Source organism: Leucoraja erinacea, chromosome 3, assembly GCF_028641065.1.
Source record: "Leucoraja erinacea ecotype New England chromosome 3, Leri_hhj_1, whole genome shotgun sequence".
Taxonomy (NCBI): Eukaryota; Metazoa; Chordata; class Chondrichthyes; order Rajiformes; family Rajidae; genus Leucoraja; species Leucoraja erinaceus.
In genome coordinates, this window is record NC_073379.1 from 64,606,146 (window position 1) to 64,620,822 (window position 14,677).

Genomic DNA, 14,677 nt, shown 5'->3' on the forward strand with positions numbered 1-14,677 from the left:
TTTTCCACTCCAGGTATTATTTCAGTTGTTGATGCAAAGTATGGAATGCAGGTAACTTTTCTTATTTTAAAACTGGGTTTTTAAACTTTCTGGGTCATGTGAAGTTCATCCTTGTTCGCTGGCATATTTTTTTAATTATTGATTTACGTGTAGATCTTAGTACATCCAAAATATCATTAAGATGGTGAACTCGATGAGTAATTGAGATTGACCGAACAAGGTTTGCCTTCTCTCTCCTGATTCCCCACCCCCTTTCAGCTCAACCCGTCTCTGCCTCTTTCACCAACCTGCCTTCTTCTTGCCGTTTGCCTCTCTCTTCATATTTCCCCTCCTGTTTCATATTCTCCCAACATCAACCACTCCTAGCACGCATTACTTTATTGTCCCCAATCTTATCTGTTCTCCCCAAAACCAATATCAAAAAAATGTAAATTGGAAATTAACCATTCAACAGGTTTGGCATTATGTTCAGTAAGAGAGACAGGTAAGTTTTAAGGTTAAAGACCCTCATTCCGAATTTTGCGCACCACCCTTGACATCCCTATCCCTTCCTCTTTGTCCATCCCCTTGTTCCCATGTGCATATTGCTTCATCGTCACTTGTCTGTATTATTCATGCTCATGCTCATGCTACCCCCACCATCCCCCTAATTCCCTTGGGTCTTTCTCATCTTTAGATTTTACTTTAGATCTTAGTAGACTTTGGAGATATTAAGCTGCTTGCAGTGTAGCAGCTGCTGCTGGCGCCGACGATGGCTGCCACTGCTCCTTGCTGTTTTGTATGTGTTTGTTCGTTTGTGTCGTCTGTGAAAACCCTACAAAGATTACTTTCACAAGAGAGGTACTAATAAACATCGGACATACGGTACCTACAAACATCGTTCTAGATTTCTCTCACTCGCTGGATTATTTGGACATACTCGTCGGCAGGTCTGTGGCTGCGTTCAAGGTCTGGAGACGGAGGAGGACCCATGGGAAGTGCTCTGAAGCACTCACCCGACTCCGGCAGTGAAGATCACGCACACCACTCCCAAGCATATTCCTTGCAAACGTACGTTCTCTCAATAACAAAGTGGACGAACTGCAACTCCTGCGCCAGACAAACAAGGACTTCTCTCGAGCCACTGCCCTCAGTTTCACCGAGACCTGGCTGTGTGAGTCGACCCTGGACAGCGCACTGCAACTGGCTGGCTTCCAACTTCATAGAGTGGACCGCGAAGTGGAGGCAGCAGGGAAATCAAGAGGCGGTAGAATATGCCTCTATACCAACCAGGACTGGTGCAGCGACATCATGGTGCTGTCAAATTTCCCCCTCTACTCTCAAGCTCTGTGCCAAACAGCTGGCACCGGTCTTCACAGACATTTTCAACCAGTCCCTGCAAACCTGTACTGTCCATGCCTGCTTCAGTCTCCACTATTGTCCCTGTTCCCAAAAAGGCAAGGATTACTGGTCTTAATGACTACAGGCCTGTCGCACTGATTTTTGTAGTCATGAAGACCCTTGAAAGGCTTGTGTGACATAAAAACAGCTTTTTCTTCCACGAGTAGAAACTCTACTCAATAACCAAAAATCTGTAGCCTCCTTTTGCTCTGGTATTTTATTTAATGCCTCGTATGTGAATACTTCGCCAATATTCTCATTCATTCATTCATTCATTCATACTGTGTGGAAAACATGCCCTTTGACCCACCGAGTTTGTGCCAACTGGAGATCACCCTGTACACTAGCACTATCTTACACACTAGGGACAATTTACAATTTACAGAAACCAATTAACCGACAAACCTATACATCTTTGGAGTGTGGGAGGAAACTGGAGCACCTGGAGAAAACCCTCGCAGTAACAGAGAGAATACATACAAACTCCGTACAGACAGCACCCGCAGTCAGGATCGAACCTGGGTCTCTGGCACTGCAAGGCAGTAACTCTGGTGCTGTAAGGCAGCAACTCTACTACCGTGCCACTGTACCGTCTTAAATGGATGCCCCAAATGATCTCCTTCATTCATTAACCATTGTGCTAGGTACTAGTTCCTTACTGGTTTCCTTCATTTGCTGATCTTATGTGGCAGATGTGAAGATTAAGAAAATAAATCTGAAGAAGGGTTTTCGACCCGAAACGGTGCCTATTTTCTTTGCTCCATAGATGCTGCCTCACATGCTGTGTTTCTCCAGCATTTTTGTCCACCTATTAAGAAAATAAACGTGGTTTGTATTTCTGATTTATTTTTGGGAGGCGAGTGTCTCTGTGCAACAAGTTATTAGAACATTAAGTATAACCAATCGGCCAAGGTGAAGCTGACAGTACTTGTGGAATGGTTGGAGAGAATGCTTTTGGAAAGATAAGCATTGATTGGGAAATGAAAGAGGAGAAAGAAATAAAAATACCAGATAAAATGTTTATTTGTTCCTGTGTAACTTTCAATACAGTTCCAAGAGAGACCTGCTTTGTTGGGCCGTGGATTAAATGTTGCATCGTGCAAGGCGTAGTTCTTTCTTTCTAAAAGCATGTGCAGGGTTGATTTTTTACTTAATAATGCATATGTGGACTTATTGTACATAAATATTTTTAAAGTGTGCTTGGCAGTTCCTTTGTTTGAAAAGCAACAGTTAAATACACATGTAGATCAGATTAAGTTATTTCATGGAATGCACAGATCAGATTGAAAAAATGACAGATTGACAGATTTATAGAAAGCTGCTGGATTTCAATTATGGCCTGAAATATCCAAGCTTTTGTTTTTTTTTTCCTCTCAGTTGGGGATGAATATTTGGCAACCTGTCCACCTAGGCAACTCTTAATACTTGACCTCTGCCAGTTATCTAGCTTTTAAATAGTTTTTATGTCACCACAAATGATGACACGCTGGTAATAGGCAGCAATTGGAATGTGTCATGCTTCACGGACTGGGCCCATCACAGCTGAAGCTGGGAGAGCTGCAGTGTGGTCAGCCAGTTAAATTGAAACTGAAATGGTAATTGAAATCAGGACCGATCACAATAATGGGATTGTCATGTTGTGGTCTAAAATATTAATTTCTTAATCATGGGTAAATGATTGGACATGTGCAGATGGCAGCTTTTGACACAGGGCCTGGCATTTAGACCGGAGCCACGGTTCTTTTATGATTTGACTTTAAAAGGTTGGCAACATTCAATTGAAAAAAAACTAATGAACAGGGAATTATAAAAAGGTCAGGGAAAGGTTTTTTTAATTTTCTGTGTTGATATTGCACAAGTTGTTTTTGATTATTGACAATGGGGAACGGCATGACTCGAATTATCACTTCAATTGCCACATAATAGAAAGTCAGTGAGGGGATATTTGAGGGTCAAATAATGGCAGACAGAAGTTTCTGCCGTATAGTTTGCTAATCTACAAGAAAAAAATCTGCATTAAATGTTAAACTTGGGCTAATCCTACATTTTTCTTAATTTGCGGTTAGACAATTTTGAAACAAAATCATTTTTGCTGCATGATAAAAGTCCATTATAAAATTGTTTTTTTCCCTCTGCTTTGTTACCAAATTAGGTGTCCCATTCTTGCTACAACACTGCTCTTGTGTGGGATCTTTGTCACAATTCTTTGAGTGCTCGTTGCATTGTTTACAGACTTCTTTTCAATGCCGTGTTGATTTTTTATTATATCATAACATTTTTAGAAAATGGTCTTTTTCTCATTTCTCAGTAATATTCATGTTATTTTTAGATGGAGTTCATTGCAGCTCATTGACATTAGGTCAAACATGATATTTTTTAGCATTTCATCATAATAATCATCGTAATTTATTAGCCAAGTATGTTTTGCAACGTGAGGAATTTGATTTGCCACAGTCGTACCAAAAAAGGAAAAAGACACACAACGACATAACAATTCATAAACATCCACCACAGCGGCTCCTCCACATTCCCCACTGTGATGGAAGGCAATAAAGTCTTATCTTCTTTCCTCCTTTTCTCCCGCGGTCGGGGGAGTCGAACCACCCGCAGTCGGGGCGATCGGTGGTTGAAGCTCCCACGTCAGGGTGATCGATGCTCCCGCGATCAGGGCGGTCGAAGCTCCTGCAGCTTGGAGCTCCCGAAGTCGTCCCTTACTAGAGACCGCGATATCCATGATGTTAAGTCCGCAGGCTCCCGCGGTTGGAGCTCCGAAGTCAATCCCCAGCAAGAGGCCGTCAGGCCCTCGATGTTCAGCCGCAGTGCAGATGGAGATACGACACGGAAAAAGTCGCATCTCCGTCGAGGAAAGAGATTAAGAAAAGTTTTCCCAACCCCCGCACCACCCCCCACATAGTACAAAACTAAAGGTACACTAAAACATACATTTAACAACAAACTAAAAACAACAAAGAAAGAAAAAGACGAGACAGACCGTTGACGAGGCAGCCATCAGTAATGAAGTTGTGACTGAATTATATTTGTCAACCTCGCTCTGTTGTATTGCGTGCAGCCTTTCATAAAGATGCCTTATTCTATTTATAATCGGGATGAAAGAATACAATTTGTGTAATTTTTTGATCCTTGGTTCTCTGCGGTGACCGATTGTTAAAAGTGCGTATTTGGTCAGGAGTTCAGATTATATCAGATATATTTTTGAAATTATTCTGAATATATTTGGTTATTTGACCCAAGGAACACAAATTCCTTGCGGTGTGCATTATAATTATCAATTAAGTGCAGTAATTATTAGTTGTCAATTAAGGTTCTCAGCATGGTGATATCATTGTGATTGTTGCATCGAGGTCCAGATCAGGGTGGAACCTTCTCTGTGTTGGAATGTGTGATTATTCCACAGGTAATAGGCAGCAATTGGAATGTGTCTTGTGTATGATCGTATTAGTTTTACTTGAATGGGAATCACAAGAAAGGCGAAGACTGGTTTCATTTTCCTTAATGCTTTAAACTTTGTTTGTTTCACCCCTTAAAGGTTCTTGATGGGGTGATTGATATTTTTCTTTGTGTAATGTTGTATATTTACTCCATTTCATAAGATCATGTTATCCGAAAGTAGGATTTGTTTAGAGATACAGTGTGGAAACATGCCCTGTGGCCCACTGAGTCCACGCCGTCCATCGATCTCCCATTCACTAGTTCTATATTAGCCCTGTTTCGTATCCTACACTCTGGGGCCAATTTCAGAATCAGATTTTATTCGCCAAGTATGTTTTGCAACATACGAGGAATTTCACTGGCCAGGTCAGTCATACAATTAAAAGCAACAGATCACTCAAAAACACATTTTAACATGAACATCCACCACAGTGACTCCTACACATTCCTCACTGTGATGAAAGGCGAAATAAAGTCCAAGTCCTGCCTTTTGTTCTTCCTCGGTCGGGGGCCACGAGCCCTCCGTTGACGGGACGGCGGTGTTTGGGCCGTCTGCATCGAGGTGTTCAGCTCCTGCACCAGGGGAATGTCAGCTCCTCCGCGCCGGGCGATCGAACCTCGCACGGGGGCTGGTCGAACCTTCTGCGGCGTTGGAGCTCCCGACCGGCCTCTCCCAGGACTGCGAGCCCTTGATGGTAAGTCCACAGGCCGCAGTGGGAGCGATCCCAGGCAAGGGATCCGCTCCGATGTTAAGTCCGCGCCCCGCGGTGGGGCTCACAATAGTCCGAGGAGGCTTCCAGCTCCATCGATGGTAGGCCGCAGAGCCCGGAGAATGTGATCCGAAAAATTGATCGCATCTCCGAGAAGGTAGGAACTTGAAAAAAAAAAGTTTCCCCCGATCCCCTCCCCCCCTCCCCCCACATAAAACAACCCGAAGTATATTAAAACAAACTTTTAACAAACATTAAAAATAACAAAAAGATGAAAAAACGAACAGACTGTCGGCAGGGCTGCCATCTCCCCGGCGCCCCTGGTGGTCAATTTACAGAAGCCAATTAACCTGCAAACATGCACGTTTTTGGAAGAAGCGTGGGAGGAAACCGGAGGACCTTGAGAAAACGAAAAACAATCACAGGGAGAATGTACAAACTCCACACACAAAGCACCGTAGTCAGGATTGAACCTGAGTCTCTGGTGCTGTAAGTTAACAGTTCTACTACTGCGCCACTGTGCCGCCCATATGTTCTAGGCCTATGCTCACACTGTAGCTTGCAGTGAGTAATATTTAGAAGTGCTTTACTTTGTTGTGCACCATCCCTCATTAGAAAAGATAAACCGCTGCCTGCTTCTCCTTGTAGCTGAATGACTGAAATCAGAAACAGAAAATAAAAAAAAGGAGAAATCAGAATTTTGAGTAGGATAGAAATAGTTGATGGTTGAAATAGACAATAGTTATTCAGAAAGAGACAATAGTTTTGAAGAAGATCCTTAATCAGAGTTCTGGGAGTAGCTCAGTGGGACAGGCAGCATCTCTGGAGAGAAGGAATGGTGACTTTTCAGGCTGAGACCCTTCTTCAGACTGGTTAGGGATAAGGGAAACACGAGATATAGATGGAGATGTGGAGAGATAAATAACAATGAATGAAAGATATGCAAAAAAGTAACGATGATAAAGGAAACAGGCCATTGTAAGCTGTTTGTAGGGTGAAAATGACAAGCTAGTGTGACGTGGGTGGGGAGGAATAGAGATATATAGTTGGAGATTCTTCCTCTGAAATGACAAGTTATGATGAAGGAGTACACTCAAAATATTTATTAATTTCTCTCTTTTCAGTTTGACACAATGTACACTTCAGTTTGTCGCTCCTCCATTATATTTTACATTTTCCTTGCACTACTGCCCAGCTGAGATGTAGTTAGACAGCCTGGTTCTAGATATTAGTCAGAGCACAGTTATGTGATGTGGGCTGGAGTGACAGGTTCTTCTGATTTTATATAAAAGCTTAATGAAATATGTGGTTGCTGGGGGAAAATATTGGGGTTTGTTGAATAGAACTACTAACACCACTTTTTTAATGCAGGAATAATTATTGCTGTTTTATGTGTTGAGTTGATAAATCGCATTGTGTTTCCTACAGCACCTGAACGAAGAGAAACCAGAAGGCCTGGTTAATGAAGCAGCCAGGTATTCTTTTTATTTCTAAGGAGAAATATTTATACTAAATGTATAAGCAGGTTTAAATTGCCAATCAATCCAGACCTCTATTTTTAAACGTCTATATAATTAAAAGTGGGATCACATTTAATACCAATTTGTTTAAAGATTGTCTGAAGAAGGCTTTTTGTGCCATTTCTAATCTGACGTATTTTAGTTCACAGTGTAGCTTCTTGTTGATCCATCTTCTCCTGATATTAAATTCATGTGAAATATCTTTAACTGTTGGAGTTTTCATAAAGGTGGTCATTTCCTAATTGCTTTTTATTTGATCAATCCTACTTTATTGTGTTTAGGCAGATAGCCCTTGGAGACCTCATTATCATTAATAAAACTGACCTGGTTCAGCATGAGGAGCTGATTAACCTGAAAATGGCTATAAGGTAAGGAGGCTGATGTTTAATATGTAGCGCAACATGCCTTGGTGTGTAATATTGGATTAAATGATGCAGTCTGTAAGCAAATGTTTCTGAGAGGAATATTTGGCTATGATTGTTTGTGCTTCAGAATCCCTTGCACCACTGCATGTAGGTAAAAGTGGATGTATGAGCAATGAGTAAGTTAGATGGCATCTGACCTGCTGCTACATTGTTGTGTCCTTTTTTGAACTCGGTAGCAAAGCCATGATTGACAGGGAAAGGGACCAGGTGCTTTTCACATTGCCCCATTGGATGCTGTTTCAGTTTGTCTAGCCCTCTGCATCTGGGGAAGAAGTAATTGTGTGCGGATGGTGATTCCTGGTGGAAAGCTAAAGCTAGGACCATCCAGACCTCTATTTTTAAACATCTATATAATTTAAAAAGTCTCATCTTGACCACTTCCTGTCTGCGCTGTAAATTGATTTTAGAAAACACGCTACCATATATCGCTATGCTTTTTGGCCATCTTACTCACAGTCCTCCTCTGCTGAGCAGGCCCCGAGGATTTTTCCCATCGATGAAGAAATAAAAAAGTTATGAGTGTTTAAAAAAAAAAACCCCCATGAGATCCTGTCTCCAGTCAATCACTGTGATGAAAGTAACGCTCCTTCCAGGAGAGAGGGGGGGGGGGAAGGAAGGACCATAACACCCCGGATGCCTGGACGTGACTCAGTCACTTTGCAAGATCGTGAGGGAGAGGCCACGACTCTCATTCTAAGCTGTGAATCAACTGAACTGTGTGTCTGCAATGTACTTGCAATAAATGGTTTGTTAGCCCTTAATGACAATGCCATGAGTTGTTTGGCCTGCTGCCCTGTCTGTGCTTGAAACTGCAATGCTTTATTAGGTCCGACTGTTTGGAAGGAATAAATGCTTTATTAGGTCCGACTGTGTTTGGAAATAATAAATGCTTTATTAGGTCCGACTTTGTTTAGTCCACAAGTCTCGCTCATTTCATGACTTCTGCTGACAGGTCGCATTAATTGCGTAATTTCCGGTGAGTGCAGAGGTCGCGCTAATTGCATAATTTCCGGTAAGTGCCGAGGTCACGCTGATAGCGGAAGTGCTGCCGACTGCGGAAACCCCAAAGTGGAGCTCAGCCGTGTGTGTATTCAAGAAAGTTTACTGCCATATATATGGTGTGTGAGTCGGTGAGTTTGTGTGTGTGTCTGTGTGTGAGTGTGAGTGGTCTCAATGACTGAGCTGCCAGCCCAAGAATCCATTCGGCCCACAATGTCCATACTAGCCCTCTGGAAACCAGTCCCTTTGGCCCACAACACCATGCTAGTGCTCCAGAAACCACCTCCCCCCACTGGTCAGCAATATTGGAATTGGTGGAGTTGTGGATTATTGGGTTGGGGGAACGGCCCTCCCGTGTGAAGCTGGGACCCAACGGGTCCCACTTAGTCTAGTTTAGAGATAAAAGTGAAAAATTCTGTCCTTAAAAAAAGTTTTTAAAATTTGTCTAGTGACCTAATTGTTCAAATAACTGAAGATAAAGTAAGATGCAATTAGATGTAGCACATCTTATTTTTATTCCTGCCCCTTTGCAATTTCACTTATGTCTTCTCATTGAACTGCTTCTCCAATCTGTATAATGAGAGCTAAATGTCAACTTCTTAATCACTGTGGATAAATGTTCAATACATTGGTCAATAAGTTTATTTATGTAGCACATAATATTTTTGTGTTGCACAATTAAATAAAAGTGAAAAATTAATTGTTGTGCCTTTTCATGATGTAAAATCTGGTGGCAAGTCTGCCATGACTGGAATCAATATGTTTGATTATTTATTTTGGTAATGTATGGGACTTTGCAAACACTGGAGAGCACCAGAGCTGTTACAACACTCCCACTGCTGGCATCACAGAAATTAAATTCTTGCTGGTTGTCATGGATTTGATTTGTTCTTTCATTTAAAAAGCGTCTTCAGCACTTGTGTATTTGCCATCTTGTTTGATTACTGCTTTTGTTTCTGAAATCAATGCAACTTGGGGATAAATGTGACAGATGCCGACAGTTTCTGTAACTTGGATGGTTGATCAATTTATTTCCATAAAGCAAAGATTGCTCGATAGAGAGTTTCAGGATTTGTGAAAATGTTGAGCTGATTTCATAGAATATAAAAAATAGGTGCAGGAGTAGGCCATTCGGCCCTTCAAGCCTGCACCGTCATTCATGGCTGATCATCCAACTCAGTATCCCGTGCCTGCCTTCTCTCCATACCCCCTGATCCCTTTAGCCACAAGTGCCACATCTAACCCTCTTAAATATAGCCAATGAACTGGCCTCAACTACCCTCTGTGGCAGAGAATTCCAGAGACTCACCACTGTGTGAAAAATGTTTTTCTCATCTCGGTCCTAAAAGACTTCCCCCTTATCCTTAAACTGTGACCCCTTGTTCTGGACTTCCCCAACATCAGGAACAATCTTCCTGCATCTAGCCTGTCCAACCCCTTAAGAATTTTGTAAGTTTCTATATGATCCCCGCTCAGCCTTCTAAATTGCAACGAGTACAAGCCAAGTCTATCCAGTCTTTCTTCATATGAAAGTCCTGACATCCCAGGAATCAGTCTGGTGAACCTTCTCTGTACTCCCTCTATGGCAAGAATGTACCAAAACTGTACGCAATACTCCAGGTGTGGTCTCACCAAGGCCCTGTATTATGATCATGGCTGATCGTCCCCTATCAATAACCCGTACCTGCCTTCTCCCCATATCCCTTGACCCCACTAGCCCCTAGAGCTCTATCTACCTCTCTCTTAAACCCATCCAGTGATTTGGCCTCCATTGCCTTCTGTGGCAGGGAATTCCATAAATTCACAGCTCTCTGGGCGAAAAGGTTTTTTCTCACCTCAGTCTTAAATGACCTTCCCTTTATTCTAAGACTGCGGCTCCTGGTTCTGGACTCGCCCAACATTGAGAACATGTTTCCTGAATCTAGCTTGTCCAGTCTTTTTATCATTTTATATGTTTCTAAAAGATCCCCCTCATCCTTCTAAACTCCAGTGAATATTACCAAAAGAATATTTGCTGCAGTTATGTCCTTAGCGTAATGTGTAACCTGTCAGATGGGTATAGTCGGTTTTAACAGCTATTATCATAAAATACCTTAAGAAATTTCCTTGCAACCTGTATATTTTGTTATGGATAAATTATGTGGGAAGCGAGAGTGTTTCTGTACCAATAGCAATAACGACCCATGCTATGGCCATGTCATGATAATTTACGGTCCTTCACAGAAAACATGCTTGCATCAATCTGTAGTGTGCATGGTTAAGCATATATGTTATCATGGTCCAGGATTTCTTGACACAGGTTGATCATACGCTGAATAATCCAACCACATTTTTGTTTGGAAGGGGAAAGAAATAATAGAAATTGCATTAATTGCAATGTGTAAACAGAGTTGAGATACTGTATTATAATATTGCTGCGTCATTGTGGAATATATCATGTCTTGATTGGTGAATATGTTTAGTTGGTGACTTTATTTCAAGCAGAAATAATTCGTGAATGCTTCATTGAGCATAATTCCGACTGGTAACTACGCAATTTGTCCGAGCACATTATTGCACACGTCATGCAATCCGTCTTAAATGACCACCTAAACTGGCATTTGGCAACTTAAAAAGCTGCCTAGGTTGCCCGGCTGGCAACAGGGAAAAAAAGAAGTGAGAACCCTGTGGTTTTCACAGTTTAAGGATAAGGGGGAAATCTTTTAGGACCGAGATGAGGAAAACATTTTTCACACAGAGAGTGGTGAATCTCTGGAGTTCTCTGCCACAGAAGGTAGTTGAGGCCAGTTCATTGGCTATATTAGGGAGGGAGTTAGATGTGGCACTTGTGGCTAAAGGGATCAGGTGGTATGGAGAGAAGGCAGGTACAGGATACCGAGTTGGACGATCAGCCATGATCATATTGAATGATCGAATGATCGAAGGGCCGAATGGCCTACTCCTGCACTATTTTCTCTGTTTCTCTATCACACTGTAAATTTCTGACCTGAACGTCACCCATCCTTTTTCTCCAGGTGTGCTGCCTGATCCGCTGAGTTATTCCGGTACTTTTTGGAACAACACAGACACAATGAATAAACGTTGGGTTTATCAGCAGTGGCTCCAGAGTTAGTAATTGAAATGATACACAATGGTAACATGGCTCTCCTCAGGAAGGTAGCCAGGAACAATCCAGCCATTAAGTCAGCCTTGGGCTAAAATAATCTGGTGTTATGCTGGCAGTGGCAAGCTGAGAAATGGCTGTGGTAATATGTGTTTTTACTCCATGACAAAGCATGCAGTTAATAGCAGGATTAGAGTACCTGAGAGACCGGGAAAAATTGGCAAATGACAGAGCAGCATCTGAGAGTGGGGTGAGGGGGAGGAAACATAGAAACATAGAAAATAGATGCAGGAGTAGGCCATTCGGCCCTTCGAGCCTGCACCGCAATTCAATATGATCATGGCTGATCATCCAACTCAGTATCCTGTACCTACTTTCTCTCCATACCCCCTGATCCCCTTGGCCACAAGGGCCACATCTAACTCCCTCTTAAATATAGCCAATGAACTGGCCTCAACTACCTTCTGTGGCAGAGAATTCCAGAGATTCACCACACTCTGTGTGAAAAATGTTTTCCTCATCTCGGTCCTAAAAGATTTCCCCCTTATCTTTAAACTGTGATCCCTTGTTCTGGACTTCCCCAACATTGGGAACAATCTTCCTGCATCTAGCCTGTCCAACCTCTTAAGGAATGTTTCAAGGTTTCAAGGTCAGTTTATTGTCACATGTACCAATTAAGGTAAAGTGAAATTCGAATTACCGTACCGCCAAACTAAAAAAAAAAGCAACAAGACACACAGCTACATGAAAGTTAACATGAGCATCCACCACTGCGGATTCCCCACATTCCTCACGGTGATGAAGGCAATAAAGTCCAATCTTCTTCCTCTTTTATTCTCCCGTGGTCGGGGTAGTCGAACCCTCCGCGTCAGGGCGATCGAAGTTCCCGCTTCGGGCCAATTGAAGCTCCTGCGTCCGGGAGGTCGAAGCTCCTGTGTCGTGGAGTTCCCGATGCCGGTCTCTAACCAGAGACCGCGAGCTCCGCGATGTTAGAGTCCGCAGGCTCCCTCGGTGGAGCTCTCGAAGTCGGTCTCCAGCAAAGGCCGCCAACTCCTCGATGTTAGGCCGCAGTGCGGATGCAGATACAATACGGGAAAAAATCGCATCTCCGGCGAGGTAAGGGATTAGAAAAAGTTCCCCCCCCCACCCCACACATAAAACAAGTTAAAGAACACTAAAACATACATTTAACACATACAAACAAACAACAAAGAAGGAAGGGATGGACAGACTGTTGGCGAGGCAGCCATTACTGGCCCCACCCAGTAGAATGTGGATGTGCACAAAGTAATGCGTGCTTGTATCCAGAAGTGTGCTTGCTGCTTGGTATAGGTAAAGTGTGACTAGGCGTCTATTTATGTCCATGCAACAGAATAAGGTCTCCAAATATCTTGGATTTCTTGTCATAATCATGTCCATCTTCTGACTGGAATGTATGGTGGTTGGTGTGCAATTGCCAACCTGCACTTAAAGAAATCCCATGCAGGCATCTGTGGAGGCAAGTCATCCTGAAATGAAAGGCTGTCGACAGATGACGTACACTGCTTGGGAAGTGTGGGTTTGCCTGGAGAAACCAGGGTAGAGTAAAAACCAGACACCAGCTAAATTAGAATAAATTTCAGTTGCTTTTTCTACAGGTTTCAAACCAAATATTTTCCACAATGGATGTACATTTAACAAGGAAATTCTAATTATTTAATATATCGTAGATTACTAATTATTGATTTTGCCCAAACTTTCTTTTCAGCATGTCATTTCAAGGTTTCAAAGCATTTTATATTTCTTCGTTTAGATTCCTCCATCAACAGCCTAAAATTTAATAGCACTTTAGATTGCAGTTTACAAAGAAAACCTTCACTAATGTAACACCTTTAATGTTTTTAACAATCTCAAGTACTCCGTGTAGCAAGTGAAATGCATTTGAAATGTAATCTGTGCATATAGTGAAGAAAGGTATGCATGTAATATCAGGTTAAGGGCAGCATGGTTTTAAATTCATTTTTTGTTCCTGTTGAATAGCTTCTGGTTTGTTTGACAAAGTTTGATAATCAGAGTGTGTATATTTCAGGTCAATCAATGGACTTGCAAAATTAATTGAAACACAAAGATCAAGGTTAGTAATTTTTTTCCAAGTTTGAATTGATATGTATTTACCTTCTCACTTCTGATCTTGACAAGAGGTTTAATTTAAATTTAATTTTGTTGGAAATCCACTTTGTCAGGTTTCAGAATTTTTTGAAATGCTCTGAAAATGTTTTGTTATAATTTGTTTAAATGTTGCTTTGGTTAAATGTTGTCCCTCATGGTTAATTCTTCAAAAAGCAATGCTCTGAAATATATTAGAATTTTAATTAAGCATTTATCCAGAAAAATGCTACTTGCATCCTAAACTTACTGGAGACAGTGGGACGTGTAGCATTTCCTCACAAACAATTGTTATGATCCGTGTTTTTGAGCTCAGCAGAGATGGGTTTCCTCAAACGCACTTCGATGAGAATGATAATCAGCATTCTAAGCTATCCGGAAACAAATAGACATTGCGATATATGACTTTGAAATGAATGTGTATAGAGGACACTTAATGGGCTGTTCAAGTTGGTCAAATCCAGAAGAAATGTTGATCTATAAGGTTTAATAGGAATCTGCGAGGAATTTGTTTTATTTCTAATTTGAGGTGGTTTTCTGCTACATATTAAATATTTCATTAGATATGTGCATCTACGTTTGTAGAAATAAGTCCATTTATTATGGTGCTTTATATTGGATAGTTATACGGGGCCAACATGTCAAGCAAGATGTCCATTTATACTTGTCCCACTTGCATACGTTTTATCCATATTCCTCTAAATTGTTTTTATTTGTGTATCTCTCCAAACGTTCTATAAATGTTATTATTGTGTTTACTGCAACCACTTCCTCTGGTAGCTCATTCTATATTTCTACCCAACCCTCTGTCTGGAAAAACATTTCTCTCAAATTCCTATTAAATCTTTCCCTTCTCTGTTTAAAGTTAAACCCTCTAGTATTTGATTCCGCAACCCGAGATTAAAAAACTGTGTGTGTACAACCACCCTATCTGTGCCCGTCATG

The 14,677-nt window shown here is 41.6% G+C and overlaps 1 protein-coding gene across 1 annotated transcript in view; it reads left to right on the top strand.

Annotated features, from left to right (window-relative positions):
* cbwd (COBW domain containing) overlaps window positions 1-14,677 on the top strand; it is a 63,250-nt gene that overhangs the window by 27,824 nt on the left and 20,749 nt on the right. Inside the window, exons 7-10 of the mRNA XM_055632829.1 lie at window positions 14-51; window positions 6,969-7,015; window positions 7,342-7,428; window positions 13,656-13,700. Of these exons, the coding sequence (XP_055488804.1) occupies window positions 14-51; window positions 6,969-7,015; window positions 7,342-7,428; window positions 13,656-13,700 (217 nt within the window). The remainder of the gene's footprint in view (window positions 1-13; window positions 52-6,968; window positions 7,016-7,341; window positions 7,429-13,655; window positions 13,701-14,677) is intronic.